The 13,835-nt window shown below is 24.2% G+C and overlaps 2 protein-coding genes across 3 annotated transcripts; both read left to right on the top strand.

The window, feature by feature from the left end:
* The first annotated feature begins 924 nt into the window (after positions 1–924).
* On the top strand, positions 925–4,086 carry LOC117179995 (mediator of RNA polymerase II transcription subunit 19-like). The gene is made up of 3 exons (XM_033372266.1): positions 925–1,007; positions 3,595–3,679; positions 3,870–4,086. The coding sequence occupies exons 1-3, from the start codon at positions 954–956 to the stop codon at positions 3,932–3,934; spliced, it is 204 nt and encodes a 67-aa protein (XP_033228157.1). The 5' UTR covers positions 925–953; the 3' UTR covers positions 3,935–4,086.
* A 4,297-nt stretch (positions 4,087–8,383) lies between these two features.
* Positions 8,384–13,499, top strand: LOC117180371 (mediator of RNA polymerase II transcription subunit 9-like). 2 transcript variants are annotated; one of them, XM_033372845.1, is made up of 2 exons: positions 8,384–8,540; positions 12,719–13,499. In XM_033372845.1, exon 2 carries the CDS (start codon positions 12,735–12,737, stop codon positions 13,092–13,094), a length of 360 nt encoding a protein of 119 aa, XP_033228736.1. In that variant the 5' UTR covers positions 8,384–8,540; positions 12,719–12,734; the 3' UTR covers positions 13,095–13,499. The 2 variants fall into 2 exon arrangements, with proteins under 2 accessions (XP_033228736.1, XP_033228735.1); XM_033372844.1 differs by having other exon boundaries at positions 8,387–8,540; positions 12,716–13,497.
* Positions 13,500–13,835: the final 336 nt, after the last annotated feature.

Raw genomic sequence — 13,835 nt, forward strand, 5'->3', positions numbered from 1 at the left:
TACTTCAAAAATTTTCCTATTTCGAAAATTGTACATAATCTAAAACTGTTTCAACTCAAAAATATTATTCATTGTTTCAAAATTAAAAAATTAAAAAATAAGTTAAAAAATGGATTTTTAAATTGTTTATAATTTCAATTTCAGGAAATAAAAATCCAGAGACGTGAATTCGCTCGTGCATTTACTGATGATCAAATTTATAATAACTGTGTAAAATTAAAACTAAACTATTCAGGAAACTATTTCAATTTTGAATAATTTTAATCAGAAATAATATAAATTAAATTTCTGTAAATTTTAAATGATCTAATTTTCAAACCCCTGGTCTGAAATATTAAATTATCAACGTTTTGAAATTTTCCAATATTTAAAAGTTTAGTCTGAACTTTTTCAATTTTGCGAGCTTCTGATTAAAAATGTTTCGATTTCAAGCACTTTCAAATGCAAATTATTCAATTTCAAACCATTTTATTTAAAAATGATAGATGTACTTTCGGCCCATTTAAAATTAATGTTTAAAATTGTAACAAACAAAAAATTGCAATTGCGAAGAAAATCAGTCTGGCGAGTCGGTCACTTTTCGCCTCTTACATAATATCAGACAAAATATAACAAAAAAAAAAAACGAATTCATTGTGTTTAACCTTGCACAGCTAAAGTTTCAGGAAGAGACGAATTCGTTGGTCATTCTTTTTTTATGCGTTCTAATTAGGTTTCTATATGTTGTCCATTGCATTTGAGTGAGAAAAAATTTAAAAAGGCTAAAAAGTGTCATTACTTATGTAAAATTAACGGTAATGTCCCACTCATGAGATTTTATCTGACCTGAATAATAAAATCTGCAAAAACATCAGCGACAATTTTTACAATTATAAAAGTCAGTCATTGTGACGAGCTCTGGTATAAAAGGGGCAGTGAGGGTAACAGTGGCGCAACGAAAACAAATAGCAAAAATGAAGTTCGCTCTCTTATTTGCATTCATCTGCATGATTGTGGTTGCTTTGGCTGTGAGTTAATTAGTTAATATTTAATTAATAATTATTATCCCATTATCAACTTATTCTGATATTATTATTTATGATCACCGAATTTGATATCTATATTATTAAATTATAAATATGTAGTTTAAATTTATATTGTTTGACTCGAAAAAATAAACGAAGTATTTATAAAAATATTTCATATTATTTATAACTAATGTGAGTTATTTTTTTAAGCTCTTTACTTTTAGGGGGCTTGCATAAACCAACAAAATTTTAAATAAAATACATAAAATATCAACCAAACATTCGAATTTGCAACCAAGAAGATAATTTTATATTAAAAAAGACAAATTTTTAGCAAATAGCATAAATTCTTTACTTAATAGTCGAATTTTCAAACTAACAGAAAACTATTTTTAATCAACAATACAATAGTAACTTATAGTCACTTAATAGTAACTTTTATTACTAGAGATTCGTTTTTAAAAAACAAAAATAATTTTTTACCAAACAGTTTCATTTTCTACCAAATTTTCCTACAAAAAATTGTATTTTCAACAAAAAAAAGTAAATTTTGAACTAAACAGTTGAATTTTTAAACAATTAGTTAATAATTCAGTATAAAAAAGACATTTTTAGCCTCAAAAAAATACGAATTTCCAAGAAGTGAATATTTAAATAAAAAATTTCGTTTTAATCAATCAATAAAATTATTTTCATCAAATTAGTTGCGCTTTTGATAAAAAATGATTTTCTACAACAAAAAAAGATTTGCAAGAGAAATACATGAATTATCAAACAAATAGTCAAATCTTAAACAAGTTGATACAAAAAATTTCAATGAATAAAATATGTTTATTTTCAAATTAATAGTTTAATTTTTAAACTGAAAAAGATCCATTTTTAATCAAAACAGCAACAGTTGAATTTGTACTACAAAACCAAATGTTTAAAATACAAATATCGAATGTTTAATCTAATAGTTTTTTCTACAAAATAGTTGAAGTTTTAACTTAAAGATACGTATTTCCAAAAAAAAGTTAATTTTCTGCGAAGAAGATAATTTTATGCCAAAAAAGGCAAATTTTCAACAAATAACGTACATTTTCAACTAAATATTTTAATTTTCAAAACAAAAAAGATATATTTCTAACCAAAAATGCAATAGTTACATTTTCGTTACAAAAACAAAATTTGTAATTAAAATATCGCATTTTCAAAAAAGGAGTTCAATTTTCTACTACATTTTTGATTTTTTTAGCCAAACAAGATGAGTTTTCTACAGAGCAGTTAAATTTTTAAATTAAAAATGTGAATTTATAAAAAGTGTATTTTCAACCAAACGATTGAATTTTCGACCAAGAAGATTAAATTCCTACCAAAAAAAAAATAAATTTTTATTATATACAAAATTTAAATAGAAATATCGAATTTTCAACAAAACAGTCGAATTTTCAACTCAAAAATATATTTTTTCAAACTTGATTTTCAACCAAACTGTGCAATTTCCATTTAAAAGATTAATTTGTTACCCAGAAAAAACAAAATATCAACAAAGCAGTTCAATTTTAAATAAAAAAATAAAAATTTTTAACGAAAAATGTAAAAGTAGATATTTAAACGAAAACATATTTTTATATTAAATCAAAAACAGTTTAGTTTTAAACGAAACAGTAGCATTCCTAACAAAAAATTGATTTTCTACGACTAATAAAGAAACTTGTAACAAGATACGTAAATTATAAACCAAACATTTAATTTTTGAACCATAATTCATTTTTCACCAATATATTTTCTACAAAAAATGGAATAGTTAAATCTTCAGTTAAAAAAAAACTTTCAATAAAGAAAATTAATTTTAAAGGAAAAATATAATACATATGATTAATATTATGAACACAAATAATTAATTTTGAAATTTCTAACCAAATATTTAAGGTTTCCACCAAAATAGTTGAATTTTCAAAAAAAGGTCCTTTTTCAAGCAAATAATTACATTTTTAACTTGAATGATGAATCTTTAACAAGAAAAAAACAACATTTTGACAAGTTCAACTTTAAATCAAGTAGTGGATTTTTTAGCTAAAAACGATGAATTATTTATAAAATAGTTAAATCCCTAAGCAAGAAAAGATTAATATTTAAACTCATAGTTGCATTTTAAACCAAAAAGGATCAATTTTCAACGAAGTAAATTAATTTTCTACCACTAAATACACATTTTTCACAAAAATAAATTATTTTAATACTAAATACTTGCATTACCAACTAGAAAAGATCAATTTTCAATGAAAAATTTCAATTTTTAACAAAAATTATAATAATAAAATAATAATAAAATATAATAATAATCCCAACTAATAAACATCGTTTAAAAAAAAATAGATAAATTTTCAACGAAAGAGATGACTTTTCAGCCAAACTATTGTATTTTTTAATTCAAAAAGACGAATTTTCAAAAAAAAAAAGATCTTTTGCAGAATAAAACCAAATTTTCAACCAGATAGTTGAATTTTCAGCCAGAAAGGATTATTTTTTAATTCAAAATATTCAGTATAAAAGTGTATAATTTTTTCCTAATTTTATTAATGTGTCATTTATTTCATTTCAGAAACCAAACCCCCCAGGACCACCACCACCTGGAGGCCCACCTCCAGGCGCACCACCAAAGAATTTCACTAGCAGCTTCACTCATGGTAATTTCTATCAACAGAAATAAATAAATTATTTTTTATGTTTTTATATTTGAATTTCTTAAATAATAATTAAAATACTTTGTGCTTACCTGAAAAGCAGTTTCTATTAATAATTTATTGTAATAATAAATTTACTGGAAATTATTAATCTGTTTTGGATTTATTTGATTTATTACTATTTTTTCATAAGGAGCTGGATTCGCGAGAAAAGGCGCTGCACCACCGTCCTCAACCACACTTAAGGCCATTTCCTAAGTCCTCCAAATGAACATCGAACTGGAACTGGACCTCAGACGAAATCTTTTTCAAACACATTTATTTCAATTTTATTAACTGCACTGCTTGAACACAATGTTTTAACACTTATTAAAAACTTTAGAACCTGTAATATATGTCTTAAAATTTAATTTTTAATGTTTTTATTTATTTATATTCCCAGTTCCTTTCATTAATTGAAAATATTTTTGATTCAAGTTTATAGTCTTTAATTTTACATCTTATTACATTTGCGAACTTTTTTGAAATGCTGGAGTGTCCCCACTTCTACAGCGGCCTTCACGTTATTTTTGTCAGGCGAAGTTCTTTGGCTGCTCGACCTTGTAATTATAAGGGCGCTGTGAGCTCTTTTGCAACTGCGCATGTGCCGAAAAGCGCAGGTCTATTTTTATTCAATAAATATTATCAATAATAATACAGATAAATATTTTTAACAAATTTTTAATTAAAAAAAATTAAACTGTATCGAACAAATAGTTTATTTTAGTAAATAACTTATTATTATTAGAAAATAACAAGTTTATACTTTGTCATTTTCAATACTAAATGATTTAAATGGTAGTTTAAAATAAATTTAAAAAAGGATTTTACAACGAAGAGAATTTTATTGAAATCAAATTATAAATTAATTAATACATGTTAAAATACAGATGTGTAAAAATCGAATGAACGTTAGATCCAATTACATTTAACCATAATAACTAAAAAGCGCATAAATATTCCTTAGAATCAAGGCGACTTTGGTGATTCTGCATGTAGTAGATTTTCAAATCAATTAAATTAAATTATTAAATAATTTTTTTCATATTTATGAATAGAATATTTAATATTAATTTAATATTAAATTATTATTTACAAATTTATTAACAATTTACTTATTTTGTTTATTTAATTTTTATTCACATACATTTTAGTTAACCTAACTTTTTTCAAGGACACTTTATCTGTTTCCTTCTAACTATATTCACTTATTCTTCATTATTAAACTAAAACTTACGCATTTTAAAGAAATTGAACAGACATTAATAATAATATCAGTAACTAAAATGATTTAACTTGCAATAAATTCAAGTGAGAATCCACTTATTCATAAACGAAAAATCTCTAGGACAAATATAACGTCTATACGCATGCGCTACACGAGAGACGCCATTTAGTTTCAGTGGTATATTTAAAATAAATTTGAGCTTATACTTTAAGAGGTTTTTCATAAAACAATGTTAGTGCTACTTAAAAAAAAAACATTTTATTTGCTCAAAAATTCTCTAAAATTCCATCTCACATTATTGTAAGAAAAATTTTAATGTTTAAATTCTTTAAAAATGCGAGATTCGTAAAAACTAATAGCGCCATTCGATTTAGCAATCTATAAATTAAGTTTTTCCTTGAAAAATTATCTGTTCGTTTTTGTCTTATTAGTTTAACAATTATTTTATGAGAAAACAATTTTTTATTATTTTTTACGAATTATTTATGAAAATTTTTATGAGAAAAATCCAATTTTGTTTTATTTTAAGGATTTTATAAATTCTATTAATCTTTATATTTCAATTTCTTTATTACTTACAAGCTTTTACTAAAATTCCTTCACTTATATCTGACTTTGAATAATTATGAAGAATAAATTTTTAACTTTCCAGTATTAATTTTTAATTGTTTTATTATGCTCATAAGATATTCTAGGCTGAAAATGTTACGCTTTTAAATATTAGTAGTCAGCGAAAATGAAAAATTGGTTAAGGAAACATGGGAGAATTTTTAAAATGAAATTTTACGTTAACCCTGATATAATATTTTTATCAGTCCTTTTTTTTTGTACATGCTTTTTTACAGTTGCGTCCTCTTAAAAATTATCTTTTTACTTTTAAATTGTTTGAAAATTCAGCAACTTTGTTAAAAAGTCATCGTTCTTGGTTGAAATTTCAACTGCTTTGTTAAACAATCATCTTTTTCGTTGAAAATTAAACTAATTTCGTAGAAAATTTACTTTTTGTTTAAAAATCATTCATCGTTTTTCTTTGATAAAAATATAAATATATGGTTTAAAATTGAAAATTCGTCTTTTTGCATTTAAAATTTATTTTTTTGAATGAAGGCTGGTTTCATTTTTTTTATTTTCTTTGGCTAAAAATTTAACTGTTTAGTTGAAAATTGGTTTTCTTGTTGTTTAAAATTAATTTCTTAAACTGAAAATGTTACTTTAGATTTGTTGTGGATCTTTTTTAGTTTAAGATTTTCCTCTTTAGTTAGACCAATAATCTTCATGATTTTAAATTTAGATGATCTGTTTTACTTTCATGAATGGCAAATCGCTACTTGTTCAGAATTCGTCTTTTTACTTTCTCATGAGAGAAGCTATTAGATTTGTGTAAAATTTGACCCCCCCAGTTTTTGTCAAATGTTTACGTTTTGAGACGCCCTGAATCCGAAAAACAGGTTTTTACGAAAGTGTCTGTCTGTATGTCTGTATGTATGTCTTTCTGTCTGTGAACACGATCACTTTTGAAAAAATTAATCTATTAGATTTTCCTTTGGTACACTCGTTTAGTGTCCTAAACTAAAGGTCAACTCCAGTAGCCAGCCATTTTGAATGAAAATTCAAAAAGTGGGGATATTTTGAATATTTTTGAGACCACTTTTTTAAAAATTCCAAAATTCTCTGTGCGGTTATTCATAGTTTTCAACAAATTTAACAATTTATCCCAATGACTGTTTTCGAAAAATCAAAAATTACTGGAGTTGCAGCATTTTCAAAATAAAAAAAAACACTAAAATGTACAATTTAAGCCAAACAACGCATGATACGAGAAAAGTCTGGAGAAGAAAAAAGTTTCTTTTTGAAAGCTCTACAAGATTATGATAACAACTTTTTCAATTTGGTCAAAAAGTTGAACATCTCAAATTTGATCGTACCAAAAATAATGAAAAATCCAAAAATTTAATTTTTTGGTCAAACTATGCAAGATACGAAAAAAATTAAAAAGCTCAAATTACGCGCCCTGGAAATAACTACAGATTTATAATGAATCACTTTTCGACACAAGCTATACGAAAAAAATTAGACAAAACTTGTTCATACAAAAAAGAGCTATAATTTTTGATAGGGCACGTAGTTTTTGCTTTAGTCGTAAAAAATAACATTCAAAATAAAAATATTAATTTTTTTTGAAAAAACGACACAAGGTATGAACTAAAATTCATAGACAAAAGTTGTTTGTCCAAAAAGATCTATGAATTTAATATTAATAATTTTTCGATAGGACGAGTATATTTTCTTTTAATCGTAAAAAATAAGATTAAAAATAAAAAAATCTGCCCGCCTCCTGGGCACATTCTCATCGCGCGCTACGCTGGCAATTTTGAGCGCGCCTCGTCGTTTTTCTACACATTAAAAAAAAATTTTTTTTCAACGTTATTTTTCACGAATAAAACAAAAGGTGCGATTCCTATTAAGAAGTCATTCTTAACGAATTTGTAGATCTTTTTTGGGATAACAATTTTTGTTAATTCGTTTTTTTTCGTATCCTACATAGTTTGTCTACAAAATGGAATTTTTCATTTTTCATTTTTCATTATTTTTTTGTGCAATCAAAATTTGAATTTTTGATTTTTGAAGAAAATCCAGAAATTTGTCATTATAATCTTATAGGTCTTTTAAAAAGAAATATTTTTCTTCTCTTGACTTTTTTTCATATCATGCGTTTTTTGGCTTAAAATTTTGCTTTTCAGTTGATTAAAATAATTTTGAAAACGCTATATCTCTGAGAATTTTCTTTTCATCGAAAAAAGTCATTATGATAAATTGTTTGTTCTTTTTAATACTATAAATATCCATACGTAGAATTTTAAAATTCAGAAAAAAGTTGTCTCAAAAATTTTAAAAATGCGCTCACTTTTTGAATTTTTATCAAAAATGGCTGGTTCATGATCTCGTCCTTTTTTTTAGGACTTAAAAAAAGTGTGCCAAAGATGAATTTGATTCGTTCATTTTTTCGAGAGTTATCGTGTTTACGGACGGACGGACGGACAATTTTAATACTTTCTCAATCATAAATGATCAGACTGTAAAAATGGAATCTACTTTATTTGAAATATCAACTATTACACTTTTTGTTGAGAATTCGTCTTTTTAGGTTGAAAATATAAGTAATATGTTAAAAATTTAATTATTTTGTTAAAAATTCGAATTTTTTTTTAAATGGAATTTTAAAGTCAGAAAAGTAATTTTTTTTGTTTAAAATCAATAAGTTTGGAAAATTGAAATTTGTATCTGAAATATTGTTTGATTATTTTTTTAAAATACTCTATGTTAAGAATATTACAAGATTAAAATGCAGGAATTCAAAATTGGTGAATGTTATTATAATTCGATGAGTGTCTCTTCCTTTTCCTTTTGTTTGTAAACGCTAGTAAAGGTTCAGGTCAATTTTAATTTTCCTTTCCACTCAGTTTGTATAGCACATCGTAGGTCAGTCTTAATTTACAAACTTGTAGCGATTGCCGAAACTCTCAGAAAATCTAAACAAGAAAATCATATTTTTTCAAGATATTTGAAAGATATATGCGTTTAATCAAGATAAAAAAGGTAAGATAATTTAAATTATTAATCATCTGTGCTTTCGTAAATTAAGGAATTATTTTCAATTGAAGGTATACTTCTGAAAAGGTCACTCAAGAATATTGACTTGATACTTAGCCTAAGATTTCCTGTTACATTCTAGTTGAAATTATCAAAATTATTTTCAGCGTATATTAATACGAATCAAGGTAATAACGATTTTTGTTTTAAAAAAATTCATCTGAGATAAAAATTGTGTGCATAAATATTGTAGATCTCATCTGAACATGTATTTTTTGCATATACATATTTCTCCTAAAAATAATATTAAAAAACTGACGAAAATGACTTTCTAAATTAAAAAAAAAATGTGTAACATTTTGCAAAACATAAATTGATTTTAAGGAGTGGAATCTGAAACTCCATTTTTACAATTTTTTCTTTCAAACTATTAATTTGAGGGAAAAAGTGTAGAAACAAAAGTATGTATTTCGTTGAGATCCACAACTTTATTCACAGAATTTTCTTATCTCAGATATCAACATTTTTCGATATTTTTAATAATAATCTAAATTTACAAAAACATATAAAAGTAACAAAAGTAACACAATATAATAAAATTGAAAGAAATTAATTTTCGAGGTAAATATTATTCTTTTTCTACAATTAATTTGTTAATCTGAAAATTCAACTTGATTTTATATTCAACAATTTTGAAAGAATTTTGAAATTCTATTCTGTTTAAAATTCGGTCTTGTCGAAAATTCGTTTTTGGATTGAAAATTGTAGCATTTCAGTAGAAAATTTAACTATTTGTTTGAAAATAACCTTTTAATGAAAATGCATATTTGCGGATTAAAAATTCAGTTATTTGTGAAAAATTCGCGCTTTTGACACAAAATTTCAACAATTTGGTTGATTCCTTTTCTCTCTTTCGATTAAAAAATCTTTCTTCGTTGATAATTGATTGAGAGCAAATTTTTCTTGGAAATTTATTTTTAAAAATCTTTAATTAATATACACAATTCAAAATTTAACTTTTCTATTTTTGGTTGAAAACATCATTTTAGTTAAAAATTTATCTCTTTCGTTGAAAATCAAACTATTTATAGAAAATTAATTTGTATTTTTCGATAACATTAGTTTTTTTCACTGGAAATTTATCTACTCCACTTTTGGAAAATTTATCGTTTTCGGTTGAAAATTAAACTATTCAGTAAAAACTTTATCTTTTTTATCTAAAAATTCATTTAATTGGTTTAAAATATCTCTTTTGTAGTTGAAGAAGTCTTTTTTGCTTAAAGAATAATAATTTTTGTACAAAATTCATCTCTTTTGTTGAAAACCAAACTATTTTTTTAAAAATTCCTTTTTATTTTTTGAAAATTAAACTGTTTGGTAAAAAATGTATCTTTTTCATATAAAATTTCACTTTGTGGTTGAAAATACTACTAATTGGTTGAAAGTTAAACTCCTTTGATAATTTTTTTTCAATTTAATTATTCTGTTTGAAATTATTTTTTTTTTTAATTTAAAATTGATCTATTCTATTTTTAATTGAAAATACCACCCTTTTTTGAAAATTTAAATACTTGGTTGAAAGTTGAGGTTCTGTGTTAAAGATTTAACTATTTTCCTTATAATTTTTTTTTTTGAAATTTTTTTTCGGAATTTATCTATTCCTTGTTTAAAGAATTGATCTATTTGGATCTATTTGGTTAGAAATTGATCATTTTTAGTTAAAATTTAACAATGTGGTCGAAAATGCAACTAATTGGTGGAAGTTGGAACTTCTTTGATCAAATTAAATTTTTTTCTAATTGAACTATTTTGTTTCAATACATTTTTTTTAAATTATAATTTATACAGTACATTTTTTGTTGAAAATTTCTCTTTTTCGTTAAAAATTGAACCATTTGGTTGAAGGTTGAACTCCTTTGTTAAAAAATGTAATATTTTGTTTACATTTTTTGAATTCAAAATTTATATATTCCTTGTTTGTTTTATAAATTTAATTTTTATTTTTAGTGGACGATTCAACTATTTGGTTAACGACTCGTGTTGTTTGATTGAATATTCATCTCTTATTTGAAAATTTTTCTCTTTCGTTGAAAATCAAACTATTTTGTTGAAAATTCCTTTTTATTTTTCGATTGAATATTAATTTTTTTCACTAGAAATTAAATAATTACATTTTTGGATTGTTTATTCAATTAAAAGTGAAACTAGTTGGTTAAAAAATTATCTTTTTAAATCAAAATTTAACTATGTGGTCGAAAATGCAACTAATTGGCTGAAATTTGAACTCCTTTGATTCAATTTCGTTTTTTTTTTAATTAAACTATTTTGTTCGAATTAATATTTCTTTGTTAATTTAAAATTTATACATTTTATTTTTTGTTGGAAATTCTTTTTTTTCGTTGAGATTTAACTACTTGGTTGAAGGCTGAAACACTCGTTAAAAATTTAACTATTTTGTTTACATTTTTTAATTTAATTTTTTAAAGTGAAAATTTATCTATTCCCTTTTTCGTTTAAAGTTTCTATTTCTTTAGTATAAAATTCAATTATTTGGTTGAAGATTCATCAGTTTAGTAAAAAATTGATCTCTTTTGTTGAAAATCCTTTTTTATTTTTCGATTCAAGATTAATTTTTTCTACTAGAAATTAAACTATTCCATTTTTGGAATTTTTTTCAATTCAAAGTGAAACTACTTGGTTAAAAAATAACCTTTTTTAGTCAAAATTTAATTATGAGGTCGAAAATGCAACTAATGGGCTGAAATTTAATTTACTTTGATTAAATAATTTTTTTTAAATTGAACTATTTTGTTTGAATCAATTTTTAATTTAAAACTTATATCTAATTTTTTTTATTAAAAATTCCTCTCTTTCATTGAACATTCAACTACTAGGTAAAGGCTGAACTCCTTCTTTAAAAATTCAACTATTTTGTCAAGATTTATTTCCAATTATTTTTTTTATTTGAAAATTTATATTTATCCTTTCTTTGTTTAAAGTTTTTTTTTAGTTGAGGATTCAACTGTTTGGTTTAATATTCGCGTTGTTTGGTTTAAAATCCATCACTTTACTTAAAAATGTATCTGTTTCGTTCAAAACAAATCTATTTTGTTGGAAATTCATTTTTATTTTTTTATTCAACATTAATTTTTTTCACTAGAAATTAGTCAAAATTTAGCTATGTGGTCGAAAATGCAACTAGTTGGCTGTAATTTAAACTCTTTTGGTAAAATTTCATTTTTTCAAAATTTAACTACTTTTAATTTTTTTTAATTCAAAATTTATAATATAATATTTTGTGTTGAAAATTCATCTCTTTCGTTGCAAATTTTAATACTGGGTTGAAGACTGAACTCCTTTGTTAAAAAGTTAACGATTTTGTTAACACTTTTTATAAATCAAAAAAAATATATATATGTTACATTTGTTATTGAAAATTTATCTCTTAAGGTGAAAATTTAACTACTTCGTTGAACTCCTTTGTTAAAAATGTAAATATTTGTATAAATTTTTGTTTAAATTATTTCTTTAATTGAAAATTTATCTATTCCTTTTTTGGGTTAAAATTTTCATTTTTGTTTCTAGTGAAGGATTGAACTATTTGGTTAATGACTTGTGTTTCTTGGTTGAAGATTCATCACTTTAATTGAAAATTTATCTTTTGAAAAATTCTTTTTTATTTTTTGATTCAACGTTAATTTTGTTTACTCGTAATTAAACTATTCCATTTTTGGGTTTCTTAAAATTTGAATGTGAAACTATTTGGTTAAAAATTGATATTTTTTACTTAAAATTTAACGATGTGGTCGAAAATGCAACTAATTGGCTGAACGTTGGAATCCTTCGATTAAATTCCATTTTTATTTCGTTAAATGTAACTATTTTGTTGATAATTATTGTATTAAAATTAATTTCTTTGATTGAAAATTTATGCATCCCATTTTTTGTTTGAAGCTTTTTTTCAGTTGAAGATTCAACTATTTGGTAGATGGTATATCTTTTTAGTTAAAAATTCATATATTTGGTTAAATCTTTGTCTTTTAGGTCCAAGATCCATAATTTTAGTTGAAAATTAATTTCTTTCCTTGAAAACCATAAATACCATCAAAACCATAAATAAATTATTTTTGTTAACCAAAAATTTAACTTTAATAATCTCATAAAAATAAACTTAATTTCAGAAGAATTTCGAAAATTGAAATGTCGTCTCTTAAACGTATACTATCAACAAATGGAATATGCGTAGAAACCCCGAGGAAGAACGAAGTGATATCAGCGAATGATATTGATGTTGGATTTATTCCAGTAATTTCAAAAATTCTTCGGGATGTGGAAAAGGAACAGAGAGATGGTCTGGCGAGAAATAAACAATGTCAGGAAATCGCTCATAGGGCGGAAGAATTGCATAAAAAGTTTGATCTCGTGAGGAATCAAATACAAAAACTACCAGGTGTCGAATTAAGCATTGAGGATCAGCTAAAAAATTTGGAAAATTTGAAAAAACAACTGAGATTGAAAAAGGAACTTATTCTAAAGTACCGCAATATGGCTTCTCAATAAAATATAAAGTTTAGGAGAAAACTTCCTACAGTAGATAATGCAGCCCACAGTGGATAATAATTAATTAAGAGCACAAATAAGAGAAAAATAATTAATTGTTATTTATTAAAACGCATAATGTCTTAATCAATAATTAAATTAATTATTTTACATAAATTTTTGTTTTTAATAATTGATTATCTACTGTAGGTTGCACTATCCACTGTAGGAAGGTTTCCTCTTTTGGCGTCCTTGCTTGACAAAAAAAGGAATTGTACACTCTTTTTTATATAACTTTTTTTGCATGGTAGAATATTTTGTGCAAAAATCAATATTGTCAGAATTGCCTATATTTTGTGCAAAAGTTAAAAGTCAGAATGTATTTTACTATTTTGTGATGCATTAAATAAAAAAAAAATGATAATATATTGTTGATTTATTTTGAATTTCGACTTTCGAAAAGAAGAAAAATTTTTACCTGTTGTAGAAAATATTGTTTAATATATAATTATAAATAAAATTATCTTGCGTTCTCTGCCTTATCGGTAATCGTGGTAGTAGGAAAGGTAGATACTATGTATCGGAGGTAGTTTTGAACTGAGGGTTCCGGCAAAGTGATGGCGCATACGAGTTTCTTGTCTGGTGCAATTTTCAAATTAAAATTTAAGGGCATGTGACACAGCTAAATACCTATATTACCGACCACAGTTTTTCAGTTCACTGAATGTTTTTTTGAACCTAAGAACTTTTTTTGTAAGTAAA

The sequence above is a fragment of the Belonocnema kinseyi genome, chromosome 9, assembly GCF_010883055.1.
Source record: "Belonocnema kinseyi isolate 2016_QV_RU_SX_M_011 chromosome 9, B_treatae_v1, whole genome shotgun sequence".
In the NCBI taxonomy this organism is placed as follows: domain Eukaryota; kingdom Metazoa; phylum Arthropoda; class Insecta; order Hymenoptera; family Cynipidae; genus Belonocnema; species Belonocnema kinseyi.